Source organism: Sprattus sprattus (genome assembly GCF_963457725.1).
Source record: "Sprattus sprattus genome assembly, chromosome: 16".
Taxonomy (NCBI): domain Eukaryota; kingdom Metazoa; phylum Chordata; class Actinopteri; order Clupeiformes; family Clupeidae; genus Sprattus; species Sprattus sprattus.
Window position 1 is genome coordinate 24,692,173 of NC_137914.1, and position 12,549 is coordinate 24,704,721.

The 12,549-nt window shown below is 39.0% G+C and overlaps 1 protein-coding gene across 1 annotated transcript in view; it reads left to right on the forward strand.

Moving 5' to 3' along the window:
* The first annotated feature begins 306 nt into the window (after positions 1–306).
* tamalin (trafficking regulator and scaffold protein tamalin) overlaps positions 307–12,549 on the forward strand; it is a 30,044-nt gene continuing 17,801 nt past the window's right edge. Inside the window, exons 1-4 of the mRNA XM_080854327.1 lie at positions 307–534; positions 4,164–4,216; positions 5,079–5,133; positions 8,888–8,990. Of these exons, the coding sequence (XP_080710453.1) occupies positions 346–534; positions 4,164–4,216; positions 5,079–5,133; positions 8,888–8,990 (400 nt within the window). The 5' untranslated portion in view covers positions 307–345. The remainder of the gene's footprint in view (positions 535–4,163; positions 4,217–5,078; positions 5,134–8,887; positions 8,991–12,549) is intronic.

Genomic DNA, 12,549 nt, shown 5'->3' on the forward strand with positions numbered 1-12,549 from the left:
GTTCGGCACGGGCACTAAAGGGTTAATACATACATTCGCCAGTTAACACAATGCGACGCTAATTTTCTAAATGTCCTATAGCTTACATTTCCTTGAGTTGGTCAAACACGACTGCACAAAGGTTTAGCCAATTTAGTGGAATCCCGTGTGGTTTTCGAACAGCGAACGGCTACATTGAGTTGCCTTGTGACTACCAGCTCCACCTCCAGGCAATTTCCGCTGGAAGAATCTACATCAAGCTAATGGCACGCTTATCGAGTTTTTCTCCAAATCATCAGCACTGGGGTTGAATGCTACAACAATCCTCCTTGATATAAGAATACATTCACGGTTATATAAAAAAACATGACTTTCCGGAGACGGAACAGGCTGAACTCCAGTGAATCCCAGAGTGGAACTTGTGAAAACAGTGGCAGGGAAATATTTCCTTCGAAGTTGTACAGCATTGGACCTCTGGCGTTTGTTTCTAATTCCACTGACGTGTATGAGACGCTTGCATATTCTGGGGGCACCTTGCCGAGAAGTTTTCAAAATGTAAGTTCGCCTTTATTCTTTAGTCTGGTCTTTTAAAATGCCTTTACGCTTTTGAAAATGGTTATTTTTCTAATTGTTGAATCGTTCACACGTTGAAGGCATCTCAAGGCTACATTAGCCTGCTGAAGTGTGTAGGCTACGACGCTCGTCATTAAATGGTTCAAATAAGTGATACTTTCCATAGTTCGTTGTCTTACCCAAGTTCTTATCATGTTGCTCAAAACATGTCAAATGAAGTGTCCACCCATCCAATACTTTTGTAGACCACATTTATTGAATGCTGATGGCTTGGTTTTTCTCCATATAACCTATTGTGGTTGCTTTTATTGTAGAAGTCCACAACAGTTACGTTACATTGTCATCTTAGAAAAGGGTCGCCTATTTGTGTGATAGTATTAAAGTCATGGCTGATTAAAATGACAAGACATAAATAAAAGAACAAAACATAAATAAGAGATTACAAATGACAAGAAAGTATTCAAAAGTATTCGAAAGTAAGAGGGAACAGAGGAGAAGATAGAAGGCAAGTATATTAATTAATACATACAGAATAAAACATTACATTTGATACTTATAATTTATTTAGTATATCAATGCAATGGACTGTATATACATGTTGGATGCAATATTTCATGAATTATACAAGATGGTATATACATGATACATATTATATTTATAGTGGATAAAAATGTGATAAGGTCACTTTTATAACAATCAGCAGAGCAGTGAAGTAGAAAACTGTCAATGATGGCATTCATTTCTATTACCTTTAAATAGGCTGGTATGTAACTATCACAAGCAGAGTGACACCACAGTTTGGTGGGAGGGTTTCTGCAAGTAGACTGCAGCAGCATCCCACAGTGGAGATAGGAGGGGAAGAAAACAGACAAAGTGAGTGAACAGAGCTAGGTTGCCTATATGGGAGAGAAAATACACAGGCTAGTAAACAGAATATCAGTCATACACACACACACACACAGAAAAAATGTAGCACTTCTTTGTGTAGGCAGGTTGGCCTCTAGGAGGTGCACTGCCCTAGCTCACTTGTGGAGTAGCGCCACCTAGGGAATAATGTTCAATGAAAAATTCTACTGCCTCAATACCTTATGATTTAAAGTTTAAAATTGACCCCATGTTTTGGAGGCACGCCTAATTTTGTCCATAGGAGGGTGCTGTAACTGATTTCAATTTCAAATGCTGAGGAACCACTCACAGTAACATTTGGGGAAATGTGTTATGCTACATTTGCTCACATCTCATAAAGTTCAATTAGGCTTGCTCTTCAAAAACGTTACCTATGGCCAATCAAAATTCAGCATGTAATAAACATAGCACAAAAAGTAAGGACATTTGTGTTAAGTAGATTATTTCTTTGTTGCAACAATCTTTCTTGGCAATACATCTCATACCATTGGAAAGCCTGTTTATTTCCCTTTTAAATGGTGCCACATTTGTAAGGAACATGCATTTGTGGGATGAACAGCACAGCTGTTTATGTGGGTAGCGCCCAAGCAACATGTGCCCAAATTCTTTGCCAAGGCTAAACAGTTTATTCTCCTGTTGGTATTCACTCTGGTTTTGAGTTGTTTGGTGGATTGGATGATTGAACTCTCGATCAGTAACAAGGAACAAACAATACATAATGGCAATTTAATACACCATCAGTAGCCTCAGCAGCGAGGTTGTCACCAATCTGGTCACACATTGCTATGGCTTGTTATTGTAGTATCAACGGAGTGTGCACTAAAATTGTGATGAGCACATTTCTACACATATTGCGGCAATAGTGTAAAGATTAGCTTACTGTTTTAAACTGGTTGACTTAGAAGATTGTACATGCCTATCCAATCACTTAAAGATGTGTCTCGACCTAGGATCACACAAGGATGATTATGGGACGTTAAGCTGATTTATGTGCATATGATTTTATGCTGATTTGACTTGTGATCAGATTTATTAAGAGAACTTATTAACACTGTGCATACATTGTCTTTGATAAATCTGACAAAAAAAATCTCTGTACATAAATCATGGGAATCTGTGTACACATGGTCCTACAACAAGTTGTTAGCAAAGATTGATTCATTTGGCCCCTGATTTATACAAACACTCTACTGAAACGTTTCTGGGGTCCTCTTATGAAAACCAGCATTGCATGTTTCTACTATGCTAATCATGAGGGTGTGGGCATGGCATGTAGGCACAAAATGGATGTCTTTGTCCCCACAGTGTCTTGGCAGACAATCAGCTGTGTGTACCATGTGAGCAGAGAGCCTGGCTCAGATCTGGCCATCTTAAGCTTATTGCGCACTGCTTGGCCCTTGCCCGGAAGCCTTACAGACAGTACGGGTCTTTCCTCACTGTCTCAGCCTCTCACAAGTGCACAGGTCACATGTGCCACAATAAGGCTTTGTGTTAGATGGCATGAGCAACATATGTTGTGTAGGATCACACAATCAGAAACTTTAGACATAAATTAAACCATTGAATGCAGCCTTTAACAACTCTTCAAATGATGGCAGGCAGAACCAGCAGAACCAGCACAAAAGGCACTTTCTTGTAGCTTCTCTATGGTCTATTCATAAGAGTTATGTCAGATATGGCTAGATTTAAGTTTTTTTGAATCTTCTAGGGCAGTGGTTCTTAACCTTATTGGAGGTACTGATTCCTGCAAGCTTCATCAGTGCATTCACCGAACCCTTCGTAATTTGAAATGATTTCTTCAAACATAAGTATGTATTAAAACGGCCAGACACTGCTAGTGTGAACCGGGCTATACTGTGTGTGTCTTGACCCCTGCCAAACCCCTGAGAGTGACTCAACAAACCCCTGGGGTTCGATCGAACCCAGGTTAAGAACCACTGTTCTAGGGGTTTGCTCCTAATCAAGACTCTCAGTAAAGTGAATGACATTGATATTTATACAGAAACCCAAGCTTGCATTAAAGTACTGTATATAGACGTGTTGTAATACATTTATATATGCACAAACAAGGAACAAAAACAAGAAAAACAATACAGCTCACTAAACAACGACAACAAGAAAAACAATACAGCTCACTAAAAAGTCTCTAAAGTCAGATTGTGGCAACAGTCACTGGTTTTGTTTATGCAAGGGACAAAAGACTAATCTAAAAGACTAAGCCACTTAATGAAAAGATTTCATAAGATGATACATTGCAGGCATATTTTGGCCCCCCATACTTGGGTAACAAAACGCTTGTTTTTTATTATAAATTTGTATGAAGTTTATTAGTTATTAACTACCACCATGAATAGTGCATCACATTCACTTACATTCACATCTGCATCAGCCAGTGCATAATAAAGATGGGCCAATATTATGAGTAAACGAGCCTGAACTTGCAATCATTGGTTGATTGTTGGCCGATAATGAAAGCCTAATGACAGAGGTGATATAAACTGTAGATGTAGATGTATGTTCTGTATGCCAGAAAAACACATGTACACATTTAACACCAAATACACACAAAGAGCTGGATTGTTCTATGGAATTGTAAACACAGTAATCAGATATATTTTTTAAATATATATTACTTTTGAGAACATGGGGCATGGTTATAAGTAGTACTTACTCTTTTCTCTCCATATATCTCTTTCTGTCTCAAGAATGGACAGCTACAGAAATGGAGACCTTTGACACATTCATCCGAACTAATCAGGTCGGTCTCTCTGATTCTGTGTGCTTCTAGCTTCTACCTACATAAACCCCCTTGCTTACAGCTGCCCACTCCCACCAACCTATTATGTACAAATTCTACTCTGCTTATAATACGAGTATGCAAGCCTATTCACCCATAATATAAACAAATACCATCATTGACATAATGTTCTGCTTCATTGCTATGCTAATCCTAATAAAAGTAACCTTATGGGGACCCTGTTTACCCACTAAGCTATTCTATGTTACCTTGAATGCTGGCGCTCTCCATTTTCATCCACTATTAATTCTGTATATTTCATGTGCAAACCCTCTATTATGATTCATGGATCTCATGTTTATAAGCCACACATGTTCTAACATGTTTAATCCTCCGATACGTGAATGAATCCATCTGCGTGCTCCTGATTCTGTCTTCTCCTTCCTTCCCTTGTGACCCCCCCATCCCCCTCAACTTCCTTTTACTCTCTCTCTACCCGGGCTGCCCAAGCAGATGCCCTCCCCGCCCTCCCCAGCTGAGGTGGTTCTTCCTGTTAAAAGGGAGTTTTTCCTTGAGTGCTTGCTGTATGGGGTTTAGGCTCTGGCCTCTGTAAAGTGCCTAGAGACAATTTCAATTATTATTCGGGCCATGTGAATAAAATCTAACTGTTTGTCTGTCTGTTGTGTGAATCTAATCTGTAAAAACACAGAAAAAGTTTAGACATTCAACCTTGACCCGCTGCCTTCCCGCTTGCTCATATTTTCCACACTGCACACATTACATTATTGGTTAGAGACTGATGTCAGAAGCAGTTATGTTTTCTTGCATGGTGAAGCTGACACCGCAGACAGGTTATTTAGATTTCAAGTTATATCTCTTCTAGGACAAACATGGTCCTGGAGAAGAATGCAGATGAGGCATTTGGCTTTGAAATTCAGGTAAGAGAATTTCCTTGTTCCCTTTAATATTATCTGATGGTGCTGAAATATTTTGTCTTAGTTAAAAAAAGGTCCCTTATGCCTACTAACCAGTGTCTGACTTGCGTAAAACCTGAGGTCTTAATCATCCCTTTGATTGAGGGAGAGGGTTATTTAGGGCCCAGGACCTTGTGTTATTGTGAGCAATAGGAGCCACACCTTTTCCTGGTTGGCCATCATCTGACAGGAAGTTACATCAGAATGACATCAGCGATTATTCTGTGTTCAGTAGCCATTTAGTCTGTCTCAGTTCGTGAAGTTCAAGTATCTAAACATAAGGAGTACAAATGTGATGAGAATGTAAAATATGCATGTTAAATAATGTAAAATAATTTTACAGTTGTAGGAAGTACTTGTCTTCCGTCCTGTCCTATTCCTGGTATGATATTTATTTATTCCATACATATACATCATATATCAAGGTACTTTTCTGAGACATTTCCGCTGGCAATGTGTGTGGAAGCATGTTGGTGTAGTAAGGGATACCTATATATAAAGCCCAGTTTAGTGGTAGGAAATTACCTTAATATGTGTATGTGGTCAATGTGTGGAAAAACTGGAAATAAAGCTGTTGTGTTTAAGGTGTTGTACATTGTGGTTATCAGGTTGACCAATTTAAAGCACACTGATTTGTAAGGCTTCTTTGAATACAACGTGCTTATGGTTTCCCTTTTGCTTTCCGTCAGCCTTAGTGGCAGAGAAGAAACAAGTGCCCTTTGTGCATTAGGCGATTTATACATAAAGCTTGTATGCTCATTATAAATTAAGTCAGTTTTTCTTCAAATTGAAATATTTAGCCACTGATACAGTCAAGTGTGTGTTTACATGTTCCAAAGATGTGAAAAGAATAGGTGTAACCAGCTAATTGACTTCTGCCAGTGAATTGTACTTACAAATAACAATGGAGTTGCAATGTTTGCTTAGCAAGGTTATATTTCAGTTGCATTTTAATTATAGCACCCTGACTGCAGTGCTTCCCTCTAAAGGGATTCAAGAAAAGTAATGTCATCAACAGCACACACTTAAAATGCCTATGGATTCCATCAAGACATTGAATTCTTAGTTCTTTCAGATTACCTACTGGAAACAGTTATTTTAGCATGTTCTCTGCCCTGATTCTAAACATTTCTAAACAGGGTAGGAGGAGCAGTTGTCTGAACATACAAACATACATAGGGCATACAAACTAATCAGAAGGATCAAAGGTCTTAACTAACCCTGTCACCTGAATTTTCATTCAGATCGGTGTCGATTAGACTTGAGCACTGAAGGGCCATTATGTTTCCATAAGGATTATTGGGGGATTGTTTCGGTAAAGATAGTTATTTTTAGGGCTTGAGCACTGGAGGTGCTGGGCCTCCAATGTCCACCGGAGGGCATATGCACCCAAGGGCAATAGTCCAGGCAAAATAGCGTTTTACGTTTTATGATAGAATTTTTTTCAGCATAGATCATTTCTATGAGGTGTCCATAACAACATACTAAAAGTCCTAAGCAATCCAAGTTGATGAAATATGTTTAATTCTCATCAATCTGAAATGTGTGCTAATAAGGCATGGTAAAAATATGCCTCAAAATTTTAATTTTTTCCTTTACTCCTACCACAGTAAAACTTTACATAGTAAAAGTATACATAAAAAGTAACTTTTTTTGTATTACAAGTTTCTTTTGAAATTAATTTGAATATGCACATGAGCTCCACACTTATTGAATATGTCCATAGGCAGAAACACCATTCATATGTATGACAAATACATCGGCCAAATCTTCATCCTGTCATCCTACTGCCAATGGGAGATGGCAATGTTGCTTTTAGACTGGCCTCTAACCTGAAAACTGCCTGGCTTGGTAGTACCTGCCAGGGGTATGGTATTTCTGATGCAATCAGGACATATTCAATAAGTGTGACGCTCATGTGCATATTCAAATTCATTTCAAAAGAAACTTGTAATACAAAAAAAGTTACTTTTTATGTATACTTTTACTATGTAAAGTTTTACTGTGGTAGGAGTAAAGGAAAAAATTAAGCCCATTGGGTGTATTTTGGGCATATTCGATTAGTGTATAGCTCATGTGCATATTCAAATTCATTTTCAAAGAAACTTGTAATACAAAAAATGTAAATGTTCATGGGTACTTTCATTGTGTAAAGTTTTATTTTGATAGGAGTAAAGGAAAAAAATATTTTTTTGAGGTGTATTTTTGCCATGCATTATTAGCACACATCTCAGATTGATGAGAATTAAACATATTTCCTCAACTTGGATTTCTTAGGACTTTAAGTATGTTGTTCTGGACACCTCATAGAAATGATCGATGCTGAAAAAAATTCTATTACAATTTATTCCATTTTTGGCTCCAAAATGGGCTATTTTGCCTGGACTACAAAGGGCCTATTGTTTCCAAACAGATTATTTATTAGAGGTCGAACATTGAATTGAATTGACGTTCTTACTGCTTTCAGATTATTGTTGCAAAATTTCTGCTAAATAACTGCATGTGTAGCACTTTGAGATCAATGTTTGTAGATGGTTTGTAGATATAACAATGTCAAGGCATGTCAAACGACCTCAAAGTGTTGACAGCGCACTGTGGCGCAACCATTAGCCCCGACCACATTAAGGCTTTACGCTCATGGAGGGCACAGGTCCGGTATGATGTCATTTCTCCTCCACTCCCCACCTCTTCTCCCTCTCATTTCCTGTTCCACTCTTAATTGCACTATCAATTAAAGACATTAAAGCCCAAAATACATTTAAAAAAAAACAGGCCTCAGATTTCCTGGTGTAAATGCAGACAATTTGAATGCTGGCAGACTGCAGGGGCTGAAACGGAGACAGTGCATTCAGGACCAACAATAGATCCCAGGCTGGAGGAAGAGTAGGTCAGGAAACCCTGAGGTCCCTAACTACCTTTATACAACATGATACCAGAGGGGGTGAACCTGGACTAGCACCCAATGCTAAAATGACAAGCTGGAAGGCCCCAAGGTGCCCCAACTGCCAGATGGCAAAGGTTCACAAATGGCTGGGTGGACCATCTTAGGGCAATCAGAATCAATGTTCCGCGTTCCTCTCTCAGCAAGGCCAGTAGGGGTGGGAGTAGAGCCAGTGGGGCAACACATTCAGCTGTGCCCTGGGAAGAACCAGTGAGGGCAATGGTGCAAATAGGGCAGTGAAATTCATGAAAGGCAGAAGAAATAGTTTGCTCTCTGCCAGGGGCGTGCTGTGGGTGGACTGACAGATTCATCAGTGTTTTGGCGTGATTGATTATAAGTTTGATGAAATTATCTTACGATCAGGTCGCCCTAAGCCGTAGTTCACAGCTCCTGCAAAAGGGAACTAGATGTTTTTCTGGTGTTATGTTTGTGTGCCTTTGTGTGCCTTGTAGAGTTGAAGTGAATTCAAGTTTATAAAATGTAAGTGTAGTGAAGTTTATTAAATAATTTTAAGATTAAATCCAAAAAGTTACTTATTACTTTTATAATTACAACTTATTTTAGAAAAGAACAAAGCAGCAACAGAGGTGAACCCCACTGTTATGACCATGAGAGAATGAAGGATGTACACTTGCTTTCAAAGGTGTCATCTGTTGGCAATGTGCAGTGGGTTTCGAACAAGCATATATTTCTATTGATCTGTCATCATGAAAACATCTTTGTTGTTGTATAATCCAAGCAGTATGCTGCAAATAAATCATCTTTTTCATCTTGCAGACTTATGGCCTTCACCATCAGGATGAACACTCAGTGGAGATGTGTACGTTTGTTTGTAGAGTGCACGATCACAGCCCAGCCAAACTGGCAGGTCTGAAAGTTGGTGAGTACTGAGCTGGAGTGGTAGATAAAGATCAAGTTCATGTTCAAGTTTATTTATATAGCACATTTCATATGTTATACATAGACACAATGTGCTTTGAGTGCAGAGAAGACGTTCAATTATCTAAAATAAACAAACAAACAAACACACACACTAAGCAAAATAAAATATATATATATATACAGTACTGTGCAAAAGTTTTAGGCAGGTGTGAAAAAATGCTGTAAACTAAGAATGCTTTCAAAAATGGAAGTGTTAACAGTTTATTTTCATCAATTCTTCATAAATTAACAAAATGCAGTGAAGGAACAGAAGAAAATTCTAAATTAAATCAATATTTGGTGTGACCACCCTTTGCCTTCAAAATAGCATCAATTCTTCCAGATACACTTGCGCAGTTTTTGAAGGAACACGGCTGGTAAATTGTTCCAAACATCTTAGAGAACTAACCACAGATCTTCTGTGGATGTAGGCTTCCTAAAATTCTTCTGTCTCTTCATGTAAACCCAGACAGACTCGATGATGTAGAGATTAGGGCTCTGTGGGGGTCATACCATCACTTGCAGGACTTTCTGTTCTTCTTTAAGCTGAAGATAGTTGTTAATGACATTGGCTGTATGTTTGGGGTTATGTTCCTGCTGCAGAATACATTTGGTGCCAATCATACGCCTCCCTGATGGTATTGCATGATGGATTAGTATCTGCCTGTATTTCTCAGCATTGAGGACACCATTCATCCTGACCAAATCTCCAACTCCACTTGCAGAAATGCAGCCCCAAACTGGAAAGGAACCTCTACCATGCTTCACTGTTGCCTGCAGACTCTCATTATTGTACCTCTCTCCAGCCTCCAGCGAACAAACTGCCTTCTTCTACAGCCAAATATTTCTAATTTTGACTCATCAGTCCAGAGCACCTTCTGCCATGTTTCTGCACCCTAGTTTCTATGTTTACGTGCTTAGTTCAGTCACTTGGCCTTGTTTCCTTGTCGGGGTAGAGCTTTTTGGCTGCAACTCTTCCATGAAGACCACTTCTGGCCAGACTTCCCCGGACAGTAAATGTCTGTACCTGGGTACCACTGGTTTCTGCCAGTTCTGAGCTGATGCCACTGCTTGAAATCTTCCGATTTCGAAGGTAAATAAGCTTGATGTGTTTTTCATCAGCTGCATTAAGTTTCCTTGGCTGAACACTGCGTCTACGATCCTCAACGTCTTCTTCAAAAGAGCTGGAATTGCACATTTTGAAACCCCTGTCTGCTTTGAAATCTTTGTCTGGGAGAGACCCTGCTGATGCAGTATAACTACGTTGTGTCTTGTTGCTGCGCTCAGTCTTACCATGTAAATGGATAAAAAATAAACATTTATTGTTTACATTTTTCAAAGCATTCTTAGTTCATAGCATTTTTTCACACCTGCCTAAAACTTTTGCACAGTACTGTATATATACAGTGCCCTCCGCAATTATTGGCACCCTTCAGCGGGTAAAAAATCTTACCTTTTCATTGAAATAAAATTATTGAAAGAAAACATTTTAATTTTACATTAAATAAATATTATTCTCCTTAACAGGTGTGCCACAATTATTGGCACCCCTTAATTTAATGTTTGAGCAGCCTCCCTTTGCCAAGATAACAGCTCCAAGTCTTCTCCTATAATGCGTGATGAGGTTGGTGAACACATGGCACGGATCTGAGACCATTCCTACATACAATATCTCTCCAGATCCTTCAGATTCTTAGGTCGACGCTGGTAAAATAGGTTTCAGCTCTTTCCACAGATTTTCTATGGGGTTAAGGTCTGGGGACTGTGATGGCCATGGTAAAGCCTTTATTCTGCTGTCGGTGAACCATTTTTGTGTTGATTTTGAGGTGTGCTTCGGATTATTGTCCTGCTGGGAGGTCCAACCACGGCCCATTTTAAGCTTCCTAGAGGGGGCTGTTAGGTTTTCATTTAATATCTGCTGGTATGTGATGGAGTCCATGATACCAGGTATCCTAACAAGATGTCGAGGGCTTTTGGAAGTAAAACAGCCCCCCAACATCAGAGATCCGCCACCATACTTCAAAGTGGGTATGGGGTGCTCTTCTGTATGGCTATCTTTCTGTCTATGCCAAACCCACCTTTGATGTTTGTTGCCAAGAAGCCTTATTTTGGTCTCATCTGACCATATAACTCTAATATAAAAGTCTGACTTACATTTGGCAAACTGTAGGCACTTTAGTTTGTTGTTGATTGACAGCAGAGGCTTTTTTCTGACAACCCTCAAAAACAACTTATGGTGATGTAGGTGCAGTCTGATGGTAGTTCTGGAGACTTTCCGACCCTAGGACTTAACTAACCTCTGCAATTATCCAGCTGTGATCCTTGGAGATTCTTTTGCCAGTCGAACCATCCTCCTCACGGTGTGAGGGGTCAATTTACAGATAGGTCCTCTTCCAGGCTGATTCCTTACATCTCCTGTCACTTTTAACTTTTTAGCTATTGCCCTGATTGTGGAAGTGGGTATTTCCAACTGTATAGATATTTTCTTATATCCCTAAATCCGGGTTCCAGCAGCTCAACAACTTTTTGGCGCACTTTGACACTGAGTTCTTTTGTCTTTCCAGTCTTGATGAATGAAGGGTAGGGTATTTCGCCTGTGTCACCTCATATTTATACCTCTGTGCATCAGGAAGCCATGTTTGACCTCTTAAGAGTTCCTAATCAAACAGGTGAACTCAAAAATAAAAAAAATTACTGCTAATATACTTCAGTTAGATTTTAATTATAGGATTTTCTTGGGGTGCCAATAATTGTGGCACCCATGTTTTGGAGAAAAATATTTTATGTAATGTCAAAAAAATACATTCTTTCAAGAATTTTACTTCAATGAAAAGGTAAGATTTTTGTGAATATTTTGAGGGAAAGACCAAGAAGATAAACAGCAAAGATATATTTTTTCATAGCCTGATAATTAAAACAATAAAATGAAGTGTTTAAAACAAAGACCTATAGTCATGAATAGGCTGAAGAAAATAAAAAAGTTTTAATTCCCTTTTTAAAAGAGAGAACTGAGTCTCTTTCTTTATTTCCTTAACTCCAGTGGTAGGCTATTCCACAGGGTTGGGGAACAGTAACTAAAGGCACCTTGTGCAGCATTGGTGTTTATTCTTGGGGTCGTGAGAAGACATTTATTGGAAGACCTTAGGCAACGCGATGGATCACTAAAAGAAATCAAGTCCGAAATATAGAGTGGGGCAAGGCCGTTAAGTAATTTATAGACAAGACGGAGTATTTTAAACTCAATTATTTGTTGTACAGGGGGCCAGTGAAGTGATTTAAGAACAGGGGTGATATGATTGCATTTTGAAGTTCTAGTGACTATTCTAGCAGCTGCATTTTGGATAAGTTGAAGTTTGTTCAACATCTGTTTTGTAAGACCAGCATAGAGTGCGTTGCAGTAATCTAACCGACTGAGATAAATGCATGAACTAATTTTTCAGAATCCTGTAAAGTCAGGAAGCCACGGACTTTAGAAATATTTCTCAGGTGGTAAAAGGCTGTCTTAGTAATGTTAGATA